Below are 15,229 nucleotides of genomic sequence, written 5' to 3' on the forward strand. Positions count from 1 at the left end.
AAATCCTAGTGCTCCTCCCACCATCCTTGTCTCCACCAATCACTAAAGATAAGCTACATGCGTCCCGCCTTGTGTCTAAAATTCCCCAATGGCATAGACTCTCTCTCTCTCTCTCTCTCTCTCTCTCTCTCTCCTCCCCATCTCCCTTCCCTCCCTCCCCCTTCTCCCTCTCGAAAGATAAGTTACATGCGTCCCGCCTTGTAACATTCGTGAAAACACACACACACACACACACTCTGACACTCTGTCTCTGACGAGACAGCCAGACGTTACCCTACGGAACGAGCTCAGAGCTCATTATTTCCGATCATAGGATAGGTCTGAGACCAGGCACACACCACACACCGGGACAACAAGGTCACAACTCCTCGATTTACATCCCGTACCTACTCACTGCTAGGTGAACAGGGGCTACACGTGAAAGGAGACACACCCAAATATCTCCACCCGGCCGGGGAATCGTACCCCGGTCATCTGGCTTGTGAAGCCAGCGCTCTAACCACTGAGCTACCGGGCCGTGTGTGTCATTGTGTGTTTGTGCTGTGTGTGTGTGTGTGTGTTTGTGTGTGTGTGTGTGTGTGTGTGCGTGTGTGTGTGAATGTAAGTGTGTGTACATATGTCTGCGTGCGTGTGCGTGGGGGTATACGTACGCACGTGTGTGTGTGTTTTCGTGTGTGTGTTTCACGGTTTGATCTGCTGCAGTTTCTGACGAGACAGCCAGACGTAACCCTACGGAACGAGCTCAGAGCTCATTATTTCCGATCTTGGGATAGGCCTGAGACCAGGCACACACTACACACTGGGACAACAAGGTCACAACTCCTCGATTTACATCCCGTACCTACTCACTGCTAGGTGAACAGGGGCTACACGTGAAAGGAGACACCCAAATATCTCCACCACGGCCTTGGTATACAGGCCTGAGGGATCAGATGTGACGTCAGCACAACTAGGCCTTCGCCGCGCCGCTCTGCTCATCTCTTTTCCCAGAAATGTTCTATCATTTCTGTTTTTATCGAAGATCTTTTCTTTTGTCTTACAATATAAACGTATGATGATGATATTTTGCATTATTTTACCTGAACCATATATTTTACTTAGATTTTTTTATTAATTTCAAAATTTTTAGTACAGTCAGCTAAATAATAGCATAAACCCTATACACCAACATCTGTGCTGATAACGTTTATATATATATATATATATATATATATATATATATATATATATATATATATATATATATATATATATATATATATATATATATATATATATAGACCAGCAATATATATATATATACCATATATATATATATATTATATATACACCAGCAAGATAAAAACATCCCCTTTAGACCAGCAAGATAAACATCCCTTTTAGCAAGACCATCCCTTTAGACCAGCAAGATAAACATACCCTTTAGACCAGCAAGATAAACATACCCTTTAGACCAGCAAGATAAACATACCCTTTAGACCAGCAAGATAAACATACCCTTTAGACCAGCAGATAAACATCCCCTTTAGACCAGCAAGATAAACATCCCTTTAGACCAGCAAGATAAACATCCCTTTAGACCAGCAAGATAAACATACCAAGATAAACATTTAGACCAGCAAGATAAACATCACCTTTAGACCAGCAAGATAAACATCCCCTTTAGACCAGCAAGATAAACATCCCCTTTAGACCAGCAAGATAAACATACCCTTTAGACCAGCAAGATAAACATACCCTTTAGACCAGCAAGATAAACATACCCTTTAGACCAGCAAGATAAACATCCCTTTAGACCAGCAAGATAAACATCCCTTTAGACCAGCAAGATAAACATACCCTTTAGACCAGCAAGATAAACATTCCCTTTAGACCAGCAAGATAAACATACCCTTTAGACCAGCAAGATAAACATACCCTTTAGACCAGCAAGATAAACATACCCTTTAGACCAGCAAGATAAACATACCCTTTAGACCAGCAAGATAAACATACCCTTTAGACCAGCAAGATAAACATACCCTTTAGACCAGCAAGATAAACATACCCTTTAGACCAGCAAGATAAACATCCCCTTTAGACCAGCAAGATAAACATCCCCTTTAGACCAGCAAGATAAACATACCCTTTAGACCAGCAAGATAAACATACCCTTTAGACCAGCAAGATAAACATACCCTTTAGACCAGCAAGATAAACATACCCTTTAGACCAGCAAGATAAACATACCCTTTAGACCAGCAAGATAAACATACCCTTTAGACCAGCAAGATAAACATACCCTTTAGACCAGCAAGATAAACATACCCTTTAGACCAGCAAGATAAACATACCCTTTAGACCAGCAAGATAAACATACCCTTTAGACCGTAAGGTGTATTTTCTCTTTTTAGTTCATGGTGAATTTTGCCAGAATTTCTTCAAACGTTCCAATACTCATCCTAAAATAATTGAAGAATTTACTTTCATCATCAATTAGTCGTGGATATAACGTGTGGAATTCTCCTTCACTTTTCTGCTCTCCAGAATTGGATGAACCCACATTTGTCTTTTTTGTTTGTTTCTTTCTTTTTCTTCATCGTCTAAAGCAACCGCAATAGCTATTAAATCGGAGGTAGAAAAATCACACATCCTTCACCAGCAGTTACTTGAGAGGAACTGATGCGAGCACGGCAGGTGCCAGGCCGAACATGTGAACACACAAGGCAGGGCACGTTCCGTGCCTGGCACGTTCCTGGCAGATGCCTGGCAGTATGGTGTGAATCAAGCCTTACGGAGCGAGCTCAGAGCTCATAGACCGATCTTCGGGTAGGACTGAGACCACAACACACTCCACACACCGGGAAAACGAAGCCACAACTCCTCCAGTTACATCCCGTACCTATTTACTGCTAGGTGAACAGGGGCTACACATTAACCCCTTCAATACGGTGACGCCTACGTAGGCGTCATATTTCTTTCTGAGCTTTCTTCAGTTCAGTTGTCCCGTATAATGTGTTGGATACCAACTACACACGCCGTATGCTGTCCTTGAAATCCTAGTGCTCCTCCCACCATCCTTGTCTCCACCAATCACTAAAGATAAGCTACATGCGTCCCGCCTTGTGTCTAAAATTCCCCAATGGCATAGACTCTCTCTCTCTCTCTCTCTCTCTCTCTCTCTCCCTCTCAGCGCTCTAACCACTGAGCTCCAACCACACACGCCGTATGCCTTCCCTCCTCCCACCATCTCCCTCTCGAAAGATAAGTTACATGCGTCCCGCCTTATAACATTCGTGAAAACACACACACACACACACACACACACTCTGACACTCTGTCTCTGACGAGACAGCCAGACGTTACCCTACGGAACGAGCTCAGAGCTCATTATTTCCGATCATAGGATAGGTCTGAGACCAGGCACACACCACACACCGGGACAACAAGGTCACAACTCCTCGATTTACATCCCGTACCTACTCACTGCTAGGTGAACAGGGGCTACACGTGAAAGGAGACACACCCAAATATCTCCACCCGGCCGGGGAATCGTACCCCGGTCATCTGGCTTGTGAAGCCAGCGCTCTAACCACTGAGCTACCGGGCCGTGTGTGTGTGTGTGTGTGTGTGTGTGTGTGTGTGTGTGTGTGTGTTTGTGGTTTGTGCGTGTGTGTGTGAATGTAAGTGTGTGTACATATGTCTGCGTGCGTGTGCGTGGGGGTATACGTACGCACGTGTGTGTGTGTGTGTGTGTGTTTCACGGTTTGATCTGCTGCAGTTTCTGACGAGACAGCCAGACGTAACCCTACGGAACGAGCTCAGAGCTCATTATTTCCGATCTTGGGATAGGCCTGAGACCAGGCACACACTACACACTGGGACAACAAGGTCACAACTCCTCGATTTACATCCCGTACCTACACCTTGCACCACACTGACTGCCCGCCGCTGTTCACTAAAGTCGGGCAAGCCTGTGTCTCCGTGTTCTGCCCTGGATATAGGAGTAAAGGAAATTGTGGTTTTGGTGTTGTTGTTCTTGTTTTCTGTTAAGATTTGTTTGCTCTCTCTCTCTCTCTCTCTCTCTCTCTCTCTCTCTCTCTCTCTCTCTCTCTCTCTCTCTCTCTCTCTCTCTCTCTCTCTCTCTCTCTCTCTCTCTCTCTCTCTCTCTCTCTCTCTCTCTCTCTCTTAGCTAGTGTAGTGTAGTGGTGTTCACTACATGTGTGTGTGTGTGTGTGTGTGTGTGTGTGTGTTTGTGTGTGTCTAGGGATGATATTGGTCACTTGGGTGTCTGTAATGTGTTTTGGGTGAGCTTTTTATATTTTGAGGTGTTGCAGGGTGTTTTGGGTTAGTTTTGAGTGATTTAAGTTGTTTGTGTGTGTGTCAGTTGTGTATGGTGTGTTTTGTGGTGTGGTGTCAGTATTGGTGCATACTGTGTGCTTGTAGTGAATTGTAAGTGCGTTTATTGGTACTATGAGGTTTTTCATGTTGGCAGTATCCAAGGGATTTGACAAAGCTAGTTTCAATGATTTCAAATTGTTGACCATTATAACAGGTTCGGCAGTGTTCCAAATTGATATGGACAGTAAACTGAACAATTGTTTTGGTATTATGGGTTTGGTACGGCAGTTTTCCTCCTTAGGTCTACAGAGCCACTCACGCAAACCCGATCCACCTTGGCTCTCCTTAACATACCATCCTTATCGTTACATCATCCACAATTCCTTCCCCAACCCTGTGTACTACAAGACAACAGGCATTGAGGAGGACGCCATTTCAATATTGTTCCATCTCTTGTTCCAGGATTCAGTACTACTAACGCCAAAGAAGTGAGGCAAGTTTTTGGAGTGAGCGTGCATGACATACAACAGACACCAGACTGCTACTACTGCCGGTGTTGCCAAAGGAACAAGAGGAGGAAAAAAGGAAGAGAAAGAAGAAAAGGGTGATTCTTGGAGACGTACCAATAAAGTTCTGAAGGTTGGCCACAGATCTTCATCACTGGTGTAGTGTATTTCATTGACCATTTGTAGATTGGGTTGATAAATTTGTAGAATTTGTAGACAGTTGTAGATATGTAGCGGGTATGTTTTTTTCAATGCCTTATCTACACCAGCAGAAAACGGTAATATTTAGAAGTTATGCATAGCATTGTAATAGGAGTGTACGGTGTACATATGTATATAGTATTTAAGGAAGGAGAGTGTAGACTAAGAGAGGAAGGTAACCTCTTGGGTCACGATTCCTCTGCTCATCACTCATCATTCCTGTTGTGAAGCACAAAGGTATTGTTACGTGTTTCCCGAGATGATGTTTTGTGAGTCTTTCAATGCAATACTTAATTTAAGTGTCTGGCCAGTGTCTTGTAACGTGGTGCAGTTTTTGTTACTTGTATTTATTTTTCATACCTACTGATATGACGATATCTTGTGAATGATACTCCTATATATTTCTAATGGCAACACAATATCTCTTGATATAATAAAATGCATAATGTATCGACTTGTTTTCCTATCAGTTGAAAGAGATGCAAAACAATATCTGGTTTGCAAGTGAAGCGAAATTAGTCAACAATTTGCTGCATGGCGCCACAGCGTCTGGGAAATACTAGTAGTAATGTGTAAACTGACACACTCCCGTTCATGATGGCGAAGGTGGGCAGGTGTGGGTGTTGGCGGTGCTGGAGAAGATATTTACATGCTTGTGTGGCTGCGGAGGCGTATGGGCTGACTGGGGAAGCTTGGGCGTGAGCATGCATGGGCGGGACAAATATGGGCGGCAGTGGGTGTGGAGCTGTTAACGCCGCCCATAGCTTTGTGTGTGTGTGTGTGTGTGTGTAAGTGTGTGTGTGTGTGTGTGTGTGTGTGTGTGTCTCCTCTTCTCTCTCTCTCTCTCTCTCTCTCTCTCTCTCTCTCTCTCTCTCTCTCTCTCTCTCTCTCTCTCTCTCTCTCTCTCTCTCTCTCTCTCTCTCTCTCTCTCGTGTCGTCTGGTCTGGTCTGGTCTCCTTGCTGTGTCTCGTCTTGTTGACCAGCGTCTGAGGTGATATGATGCTACAATATAGTGGCATGGAAATACTAGTAGTATTGTGTAAACTGACACACTGCCGTTCATGATGGCGAAGGTGGGCAGGTGTGGGTGTTGGCGGTGCTGGTGGAGATATCTACATGCTTGTGTGTAGATAGATAGATACATAAGCTGGTAATTTGTTAGGTTCATTCATACGTAAATTGACAACAGTTCGATGGTGTATACACTGCTATAACAATAAACTTATCAATCAATCAAGTAAACATCAATGAGATTTAAAAGGCGAGTGATGAGAGTGTGGGGAACAGCGGGGGAGGGGGAGGTGGAGAGGAGACGAGCGAGGCTCCCGAGACAAGTTTGGTGTGCGTCACTGACAGGGATAAACTCTCCGTGTCAAGGCCCCATCACACCAGAGGCGGTCCTTACTACGCGCAGCAGGTTCTCAACACGTTCATAAAATTTTTGAGGACGTAGTGGAGACGTGATGGAATTGCGAAATCCTCCACTGCTACGTATCTACCAAGCCTTTACTGCGTACGTCCCTTGATATCGCTACGATATCACTGTGTCCAATCGGGTTTAACTACGGTCATAACACGCATGTGATCAGGCTCCCGCCACGCTCACTAAGTTCCCGCCATGCTCACTGGGTTCTTACCACGTGCCCAACCAGCGCGCAATACGCTCACGTGACGCAAGCAGGCACAAATCTCAATGTAAAATGTGTCTCAGTACTGAATTCATAGAAGCAATCTGCAGACTAAGATACACTCTTGATACACCCCTGACACACCCTCACCTCACACACACCTCCTAAAAACTTAACATACCCTTTCAAAAACCACAAAAAAGTGATTAACCAGCACAAACACACCCACACAGCACACTCTATGGGTAAGTTCACACTACAAGCAGAGTGGGCAGAGTGGTTGCTAGCGGCAATAATTTTGACATTGTTTTGGACGTACAGACGCAAAATTATTGTGGCAAATTTTTTTGTGGGTGGGAAGCCAGCGGCCCTCCACGACTCCACCCACGGCCAAGGTGTCCACCAGTGTGAGCCTTTATTGCTGACAACAAAATGACAATCAATGACCAGACTGTGCATAGTTCTGGTACAATTTGTATTAGTAGTCTGCTGACAAAAGCTGATTTTGTGATATTCTGTTTCTACAGCTGTTCCATCCTTGAGGAAAACGAAAGGAAGAAGAGGAAAGAAAGAGAAGAAGAGATATTCTGGTCCTATACATGAAAGGAAATATGCTCTTCTTTTTTTCCTGTTCCATCCCTTGAGGAAAATGAAAGGAAAGAGAGAAAAAGAGAGAGACAAGAAGAGAGGAAGGAAGTGATATTCTGGTTTACATGAAAGGAAAACACAAACTTTTCTTTTTCCACACCTGTTCCATCTTGAGGAAAATGAAAGGAAAAGAAGAAACATAAAAAGAAAGAAAAAAAGTGAGAGAAAGAAAGAGGAAAAGGAAGTGATATTCAGGTACTAAACATGACAGAAATCACAAATTCTTTTCCTTCTTCCTACACCTGTTCCATCTCTTGAGGAAAATTGAAAGGAAGAAGACAAACATAAAGAAAGGAGGAAGAGAGAGAGAAAAAAGAAGGAAGTGATATTCTGGTCCTATACATGAAAGACACTTTTTCTTATTTTCCTACAAGCTGTTCCATCCTTGAGGAAAAATGAAAGGAAGAGAGACATAAAAGAAAGAAGGAGAGAGAGAAGAGAAAAAACACACTGCACAGATCAGTGAGCCCCCCACACACACACACAATGACTTTACCAACAGAATTTCACGTTCCTTTATATATCGTCAAATTTTTGTTGTCCTTCCAGGTAAACACTGTGAAAATTTGACTATTTATTTATTTATTATTATTATTTCTTTTTATCATATTGTTGCCTGCCCGACCTGCTCTGTGGCTAAGAGACACCCAGAATTCTTGTGTAGGTCACCCTGCTCTGCTTATTGTGTGAACACCTAACCGGACCGCTCTGTTGTAGTGTGAGCATAACCTTACACACACACACACACACAGGAAGAGAGAAGATATATTGAATTGTTGGAAGAGGCAAGAAGAAAAAATAATGAACAGTCTGAAGAGGAAAAGGAAAAGTTTTTTTGGAGAGTTATAGGAGTCAAAAAATGGTATGTGGAAAGAAGGAATGCAGAGGAACCCCTAGAGGACCAGTAGGTGGACCGTAATGTATACTAATATAGATGGAATACTGTCAAGTAGATTAGAATTGCAAGCCTGATATAGTGTGTTTGACGGAGACAAAATTACATGAAAAAACAAAGGTAAATTTGGATAATAAAATATATATGGAGAAAGGATAGAGAGGGTAAAGGTGGAGGAGTTATGATTATGACGAAGAAGGAGATAAATGTGGATAAGGTTTGGTATGGGAAGAACAATGCAGAAGTGATAAGCATAAGGTTAAAAGTGATGGAAAAGAATTAATAATCATGGTGACCTATACCTCCTAAAACAAATTCTTGGACATTAAGGGAATACGATAATATGATCAAGGATACTTTACAGTTTGCAAAGTGGAAACTGGAAAAAGAAAGGTGATACTAGTAGGAGATTTTAATTGTAAAGAAGTGGATTGGGAAAATCTAGTAAGTGGTGTTGGAGAGGAAGCATGGGAGAGATTCCTTAATCTAATGATGGAAAATATGATGGAACAGAGGGTAGAAAATACTCGATATAGAGGATGATGAACCCGCTGAAATTTGGTGTTGAGAAGTGTACCCTATGTGGATATACAATATAAACGGAAGAGGATCATGGTTATGGAGATGCAGAAATAACACACACACAGGAGGATGAGACATACAGGAGTGGTATTGAATTATAGTAAGATGCACACAAAATTTGAACAATTATTGAACATTGGAAAGGAGATGTTACAAAGAAGTGCAAAAAATATGAGATTTTATGAAATATTATAGAAGGAATGAAATTTGTATCAGAGTATAAACCGAGAGAGGAAGGAAGAAAGGATTGGTTTAATGCAAGGAAGCTAAAGAGAGAGATGTGGTGGAAAAGATGGAAAAAGAGCACGAATATACTAAATAAGGAGAATTATAGAGTGGCGAAATGAGTATGTGAGGGTAAGGAGGGAGGAAGAAAGAAAATTTGAAAAGATATTGTAGACAAGAGTAAGGAACATCCAAAATTGTTTTACAGGTTCATAAATGGTAAACTTAAAAGAGAGTCCATTGAAAGATTAAAAGGAGAGCAAGTGATAGTAGATGACCCTAAGAATATAGCGCGGAATTGCTAAATAATAGGTTTCACAAGTATTTACTAAAGAAACAATGTTTGTAAAGCCTCAAAATGTACAAGGAAATGTGCATGGATGACATTAAGATACCCAAAAAGGAGTTATATAAATGTTGGAGGAACTTAAAGATGATAAAGCGATGGGACCAGATGAAGTTTCAGGAAAATTATTGAAGGAGTGTAGAGAAGAATTGATTGATCCATTATATGATATTATAAGGTGCTCATTAGAAACAGGGAAGTACCAGTAGAGTGGAAGAGCTGAAGTGGTGCCCATTTATAAGGGAGGCAGTAAGGAAGAGCCTCTTAACTATAGACCTGTGTCTCTAACAAGTGTGGTCGGTAAGATTTGTGAGAGGGTGATAAAGAAATATTGGATACGGTTGTGGAGGATCATAAGTTATTATCGGATCATCAATTTGGCTTTAGGAAAGGGAGGTCATGTGTAACAAATCTACTGAGCTTTTATTCAAGAGTGGTTGACAAAATACAGGAGAGAGAGGGATGGATGGACTGTGTATATTTGGATTTAAAGAAAGCTTTTGACAAGGTACCTCACATGAGACTGTTATGGAAATTAGAGATTTATGGAGGACTGAAAGGAAAAGTGTTAAAGTGGATGGAAAACTACTTGAGATGGAGGGAGATGAGAACGGTAATAAGGGATGCAAAGTCGGACTGGTTGGTGGTGGAGAGTGGAGTCCCACAAGGTTCAGTGCTGGCACCAATACTTTTCCTTGTCTATATTAATGACATGCCAGAGGGAGTAAACAGTTATATTAATTTGTTTGCGGATGATGCGAAGTTGTGTAGGTGTGTGAAGAGTGAAGAAGATTGTGAAATTTTACAGGCAGACCTGGATAAGATTTGGGAGTGGAGCAAGAGGTGGCAATGGAATTTAATCTTGAGTTAAAGTCATGTGATGGAGATGGGAAAGAGTGGAAGACGGGCCAAGAGGGTCAAGTAAGATACATAGAAGAAGAAAAGTTGAAAAAGGTGGAAAAGGAAAAGGATTTTGGGAGTGAGGATACAAGACCATGGGCAGTTTGAGGCTCATATTGATAAAGATGTTTGGGAGAAACATAGCACTTGATAAAAATATCGGATTAGCTCTTCCATTATATGGATAAAGATATGATGGTTGAAATTAATTAGCGAGGCCACTTAGACCAAGATTGAACACATGCTGGAGTGGAGTTGGTCCCCTTATAAAAAGAAGCATATAAGGAAGTTGGAGAGATTGCAGAGAATGGCAACAAAATGGTTCCGGAATTGGCAGAAATGACCTATGAGGAGAGATTAAAAGAAATGAATTTGCCTACCTTGGAACAAAGAAAAGAAAGAGGAGATTTAATACAGGAAATTGATATGGACAGTAAACTGAACAATTGTTTTGGTATTATGGGTTTGGTACGGCAGTTTTCCTCCTTAGGTCTACAGAGCCACTCACGCAAACCCGATCCACCTTGGCTCTCCTTAACATACCATCCTTATCGTTACATCATCCACAATTCCTTCCCCAACCCTGTGTACTACAAGACAACAGGCATTGAGGAGGACGCCATTTCAATATTGTTCCATCTCTTGTTCCAGGATTCAGTACTACTAACGCCAAAGAAGTGAGGCAAGTTTTGGAGTGAGCGTGCATGACATACAACAGACACCAGACTGCTACTACTGCCGGTGTTGCCAAAGGAACAAGAGGAGGAAAAAAAGGAAGAGAAAGAAGAAAAGGGTGATTCTTGGAGACGTACCAATAAAGTTCTGAAGGTTGGCCACAGATCTTCATCACTGGTGTAGTGTATATCATTGACCATTTGTAGATTGGGTTGATAAATTTGTAGAATTTGTAGACAGTTGTAGATATGTAGCGGGTATGGTTTTTTGCAATGCCTTATCTACACCAGCAGAAAACGGTAATATTTAGAAGTTATGCATAGCATTGTAATAGGAGTGTACGGTGTACATATGTATATAGTATTTAAGGAAGGAGAGTGTAGACTAAGAGAGGAAGGTAACCTCTTGGGTCACGATTCCTCTGCTCATCACTCATCATTCCTGTTGTGAAGCACAAAGGTATTGTTACGTGTTTCCCGAGATGATGTTTTGTGAGTCTTTCAATGCAATACTTAATTTAAGTGTCTGGCCAGTGTCTTGTAACGTGGTGCAGTTTTTGTTACTTGTATTTATTTTTATACCTAATGATATGACGATATCTTGTGAATGATACTCCTATATATTTCTAATGGCAACACAATATCTCTTGATATAATAAAATGCATAATGTATCGACTTGTTTTCCTATCAGTTGAAAGAGATGCAAAACAATATCTGGTTTGCAAGTGAAGCGAAATTAGTCAACAATTTGCTGCATGGCGCCACAGCGTCTGAGGTGATATGATGCCACAATATAGTTGCATGGAAATACTAGTAGTAATGTGTAAACTGACACACTCCCGTTCATGATGGCGAAGGTGGGCAGGTGTGGGTGTTGGCGGTGCTAGTGGAGATTTTTACATGCTTGTGTGTAGATAGATAGATAGATAAGTTGGTAATTTGATAGGTTCATTCACAGGGAAACTGACAACAGTTCGATGGTGTATACATTGTTACAACAATAAACTTATCAATCAATCAATTAAACATCAATCGGATTTAAAAGGCGAGTGATGAGACGGTGGCGAGCGTGGCTCTCAAGACAAGTTTGCTCTGCGTCACTGGGAGGGATAAACGGTCATTAGAGTCAACGGGGCCCTATACTGATTAGCCTATGTGTAAGTCAAGCCAATTACTTCGTCTAGGAACATTTGTAGCATGTACAACAATGATTTAGCGACCTTTTTGCGGCTTTTCAAGGTGGATCTGGTGATTTAGAATATTTCTATTTGGCAACTGCCCACCACCATCATCACCACCACAATCAGCTACCAGACGTCCATTTCCTCACCAGACACGAGACCTGTGAACACGGTGACCGCCCCACTTGCCTCACCTAGTCCACCAGCTCCACCTGCTCAGTGAGAGGGTGAGTCTATTAATAGAGTGGAGGTAACAAACATGATGAGACAGTGATGGGACGGTAATGGGGCGGATAATTTAATAGAAAGCTGTATAATAATGCACTGAAGGGGTGACGTGACGTGTGGGAGTGAGTGGATGTGAAAGGTAGTTATTAATGGTGCCACAGAGTCATTAGTGATGGGACGGTGATGCGACAGTGACGGGATGGACAGGCTGTACTAGGAAGGTGTCACATGTCGCCTGCCAGACGTCAGTTTTCTCCGGAACACGTGGATCTGTGTGTCTTGAGTCATTTCATTATATAGTGAGGGCGGCTGCGGAGGCGTATGGGCTGACTGGGAAGCTTGGGCGTGAGCATGCATGGGCAGGACAAATATGGGCGGCAGTGGGTGTGGAGCTGTTGACGCCGCCCATAGCTTTGTGTGTGTGTGTGTGTGTGTGTGGTGTGTGAGTGTGTGTGTGTGTGTGTGTGTGTCATGTGTCGTCGTCTCTCTCTCTCTCTCTCTCTCTCTCTCTCTCTCTCTCTCTCTCTCTCTCTCTCTCTCTCTCTCTCTCGTCTGGTCTGGTCTCCTTGCTGTGTCTCGTCTTGTTGACCAGCGTCTGAGGTGATATGATGCTAAAATATAGTGGCATGGAAATACTAGTAGTATTGTGTAAACTGACACACTGCCGTTCATGATGGCGAAGGTGGGCAGGTGTGGGTGTTGGCGGTGCTGGTGGAGATATCTACATGCTTGTGTGTAGATAGATAGATACATAAGCTGGTAATTTGTTAGGTTCATTCATACGTAAATTGACAACAGTTCGATGGTGTATACACTGCTATAACAATAAGTTCTCTCTCTCTCTCTCTCTCTCTCTCTCTCTCTCTCTCTCTCTCTCTCTCTCTCTCTCCTCCTCCTCCTCCTCCTTCCTTCCTTCCTTCCTTCCTCTCTCTCCTCCTCCTCCTCCTCCTCCTCCTCCTCCTCCTCCTCCTCCTCCTCCTCCTCCTCCTCCTCCTCCTCCTCCTCCTCCTCCTCTCCTCCTCCTCCTCCTCCTTCCTTCCTTCCTTCCTTCCTCCTCCTCTCCCTCCTCCTTATGTTTCGAGGGCATTTTAAAATAGTTTGACATATTTTGAGGGCACTTTAAGATAGTTTGGGATTTTTTTAGGGCATTTTAAGACAGTTTGGTATCTTTTGAGAGCATTTTAAGATAGTGTAGCATGTTTTAAGGACAATTTAAGACAATCCGGCATGTTTTTAAGAAAGTTTGGCAGGTTTTAAAGACATTTTAAGACAGTTTATGTTTTCAGTGCATTTTAAGGGAGTTTGGCATATTATGAAGGCATTTTAAGACAGTGACATGTTTTAAGGACAATTTAAGACAGTTTGGCATGTTTTATATGCATATTAAGATAGTTTGGCATGTTTTGAGAGCATATTAGGAGAGTTTGGCATGTTTTAGGGCATAATAAGATAATTTGGCATGTTTTGAGGGTATTTTAAGACAGTTTGGCAGGCTTTGAAGACATTTTAAGAAAATTTGGCATGTCTTGAGGGCATTTTACCACAATTTGGCATGTTTTGAGGGGCATTTTAAGACAGTTTGGCTATGATTACACCATTGTATTGAGATTAGCAAGTGTCTATGGAGGTCACAAGATTAATGGCCACAGTCCTCAGTATTTTAATGCCCCACATGATTTTCTGAAGCTGCATAAAATCCCCAAACACAAAATGAATATGTCCTGGTACTGAAGGGGTTGATGGCTACGAGCTGCATGCCAAGTCTCTCTCTCATAGTTAGCACGCCCATAGATCATCACTTTTTGTTTACTGTTGTTCACTTTACCTTTGTCAAAGTTTATGGTGAGTAGATAAGGTGCGGCGATTGCTGGAGCTTAATTGTGGTCCAGTTTCTGTGTCTCTGAGGGCATTTTGATCATTTGTTACATTATTAACCCCTTCAGAACTGGGACGCATTTTACCTTGAGTTTTGGGTGTGATTAGAGGGCTTTATTAACATTAGGAAGGGTTTATGGAGGTGAGAAGTTTAATGGCCACAGTCTTCACTATTTTAACCCTCACATAAGTTTGTGAAGCTGTATAAAGTCGCCAAATAGTCACCAAAATGAATATGGAAATGCATCACGGAACTGAAGGGGTTAATGATAGTGTTAGCTTGGGTGGCAAGCCTGACTGGAGAGGCTGTGTGTGACTAGGAGAGGACTGATATGTGACTGGGAGAGGTTGTGGGTGACTTATAGGTGACTGGGAGAGGCTGTGGGTGACTGATATGTGACTGGGAGAGGTTGCAGGTGACTGATAGGTGACTGGGAGAGGCTGTGGGTGACTGATATGTGACTGGGAGAGGTTGCGGGTGACTGATATGTGACTGGGAGAGGTTGCGGGTGACTGATATGTGACTGGGAGAGGTTGCGGGTGACTGATAGGTGACTGGGAGAGACTGTGGGTGACTGATAGGTGACTGGGAGAGACTGTGGGTGACTGATAGTTGACTGGGAGAGTGTGGGTGACTGGAAGAGATTGCGGGTGACTGGGAGGCTGTGGGTGACTGATATATGACTGGGAGAGGTTGCGGGTGACTGATATGTGACTGCGAGAGGTTGCGGGTGACTGATATGTGACTGGGAGAGGTTGCGGGTGACTGATAGGTGACTGGGAGACTGTGGGTGGTTGGGTGGTGATTGGGGGCTGACTGGGAGGGAGGTTGCGGTGACTGGGAGGCTGTGGGTGACTGATATGTGACTGGGAGACTGCTGGTGACTGATGACCAGGAGAGGCTGCGGGTGACTGGCTGGGAGAGGCTGTGGGTGACTGATATGTGACTGGGAGGCTGCAGGTGACTGATATGTGACTGGGAGAGGCTGCAGGTGACTGATATGTGACTGGGAGAGGCT

At 42.9% G+C, this 15,229-nt stretch overlaps 1 protein-coding gene across 1 annotated transcript in view; it reads left to right on the plus strand.

The window, feature by feature from the left end:
- Positions 1-2,661: 2,661 nt before the first annotated feature.
- LOC123511051 overlaps positions 2,662-15,229 on the plus strand; it is an 18,874-nt gene continuing 6,306 nt past the window's right edge. Inside the window, exons 1-2 of the mRNA XM_045266665.1 lie at positions 2,662-2,756; positions 6,919-7,062. Coding sequence (XP_045122600.1) covers positions 2,662-2,756; positions 6,919-7,062 — 239 coding nt within the window. The remainder of the gene's footprint in view (positions 2,757-6,918; positions 7,063-15,229) is intronic.

This window comes from Portunus trituberculatus, chromosome 31 (assembly GCF_017591435.1).
Source record: "Portunus trituberculatus isolate SZX2019 chromosome 31, ASM1759143v1, whole genome shotgun sequence".
NCBI lineage: Eukaryota > Metazoa > Arthropoda > Malacostraca > Decapoda > Portunidae > Portunus > Portunus trituberculatus.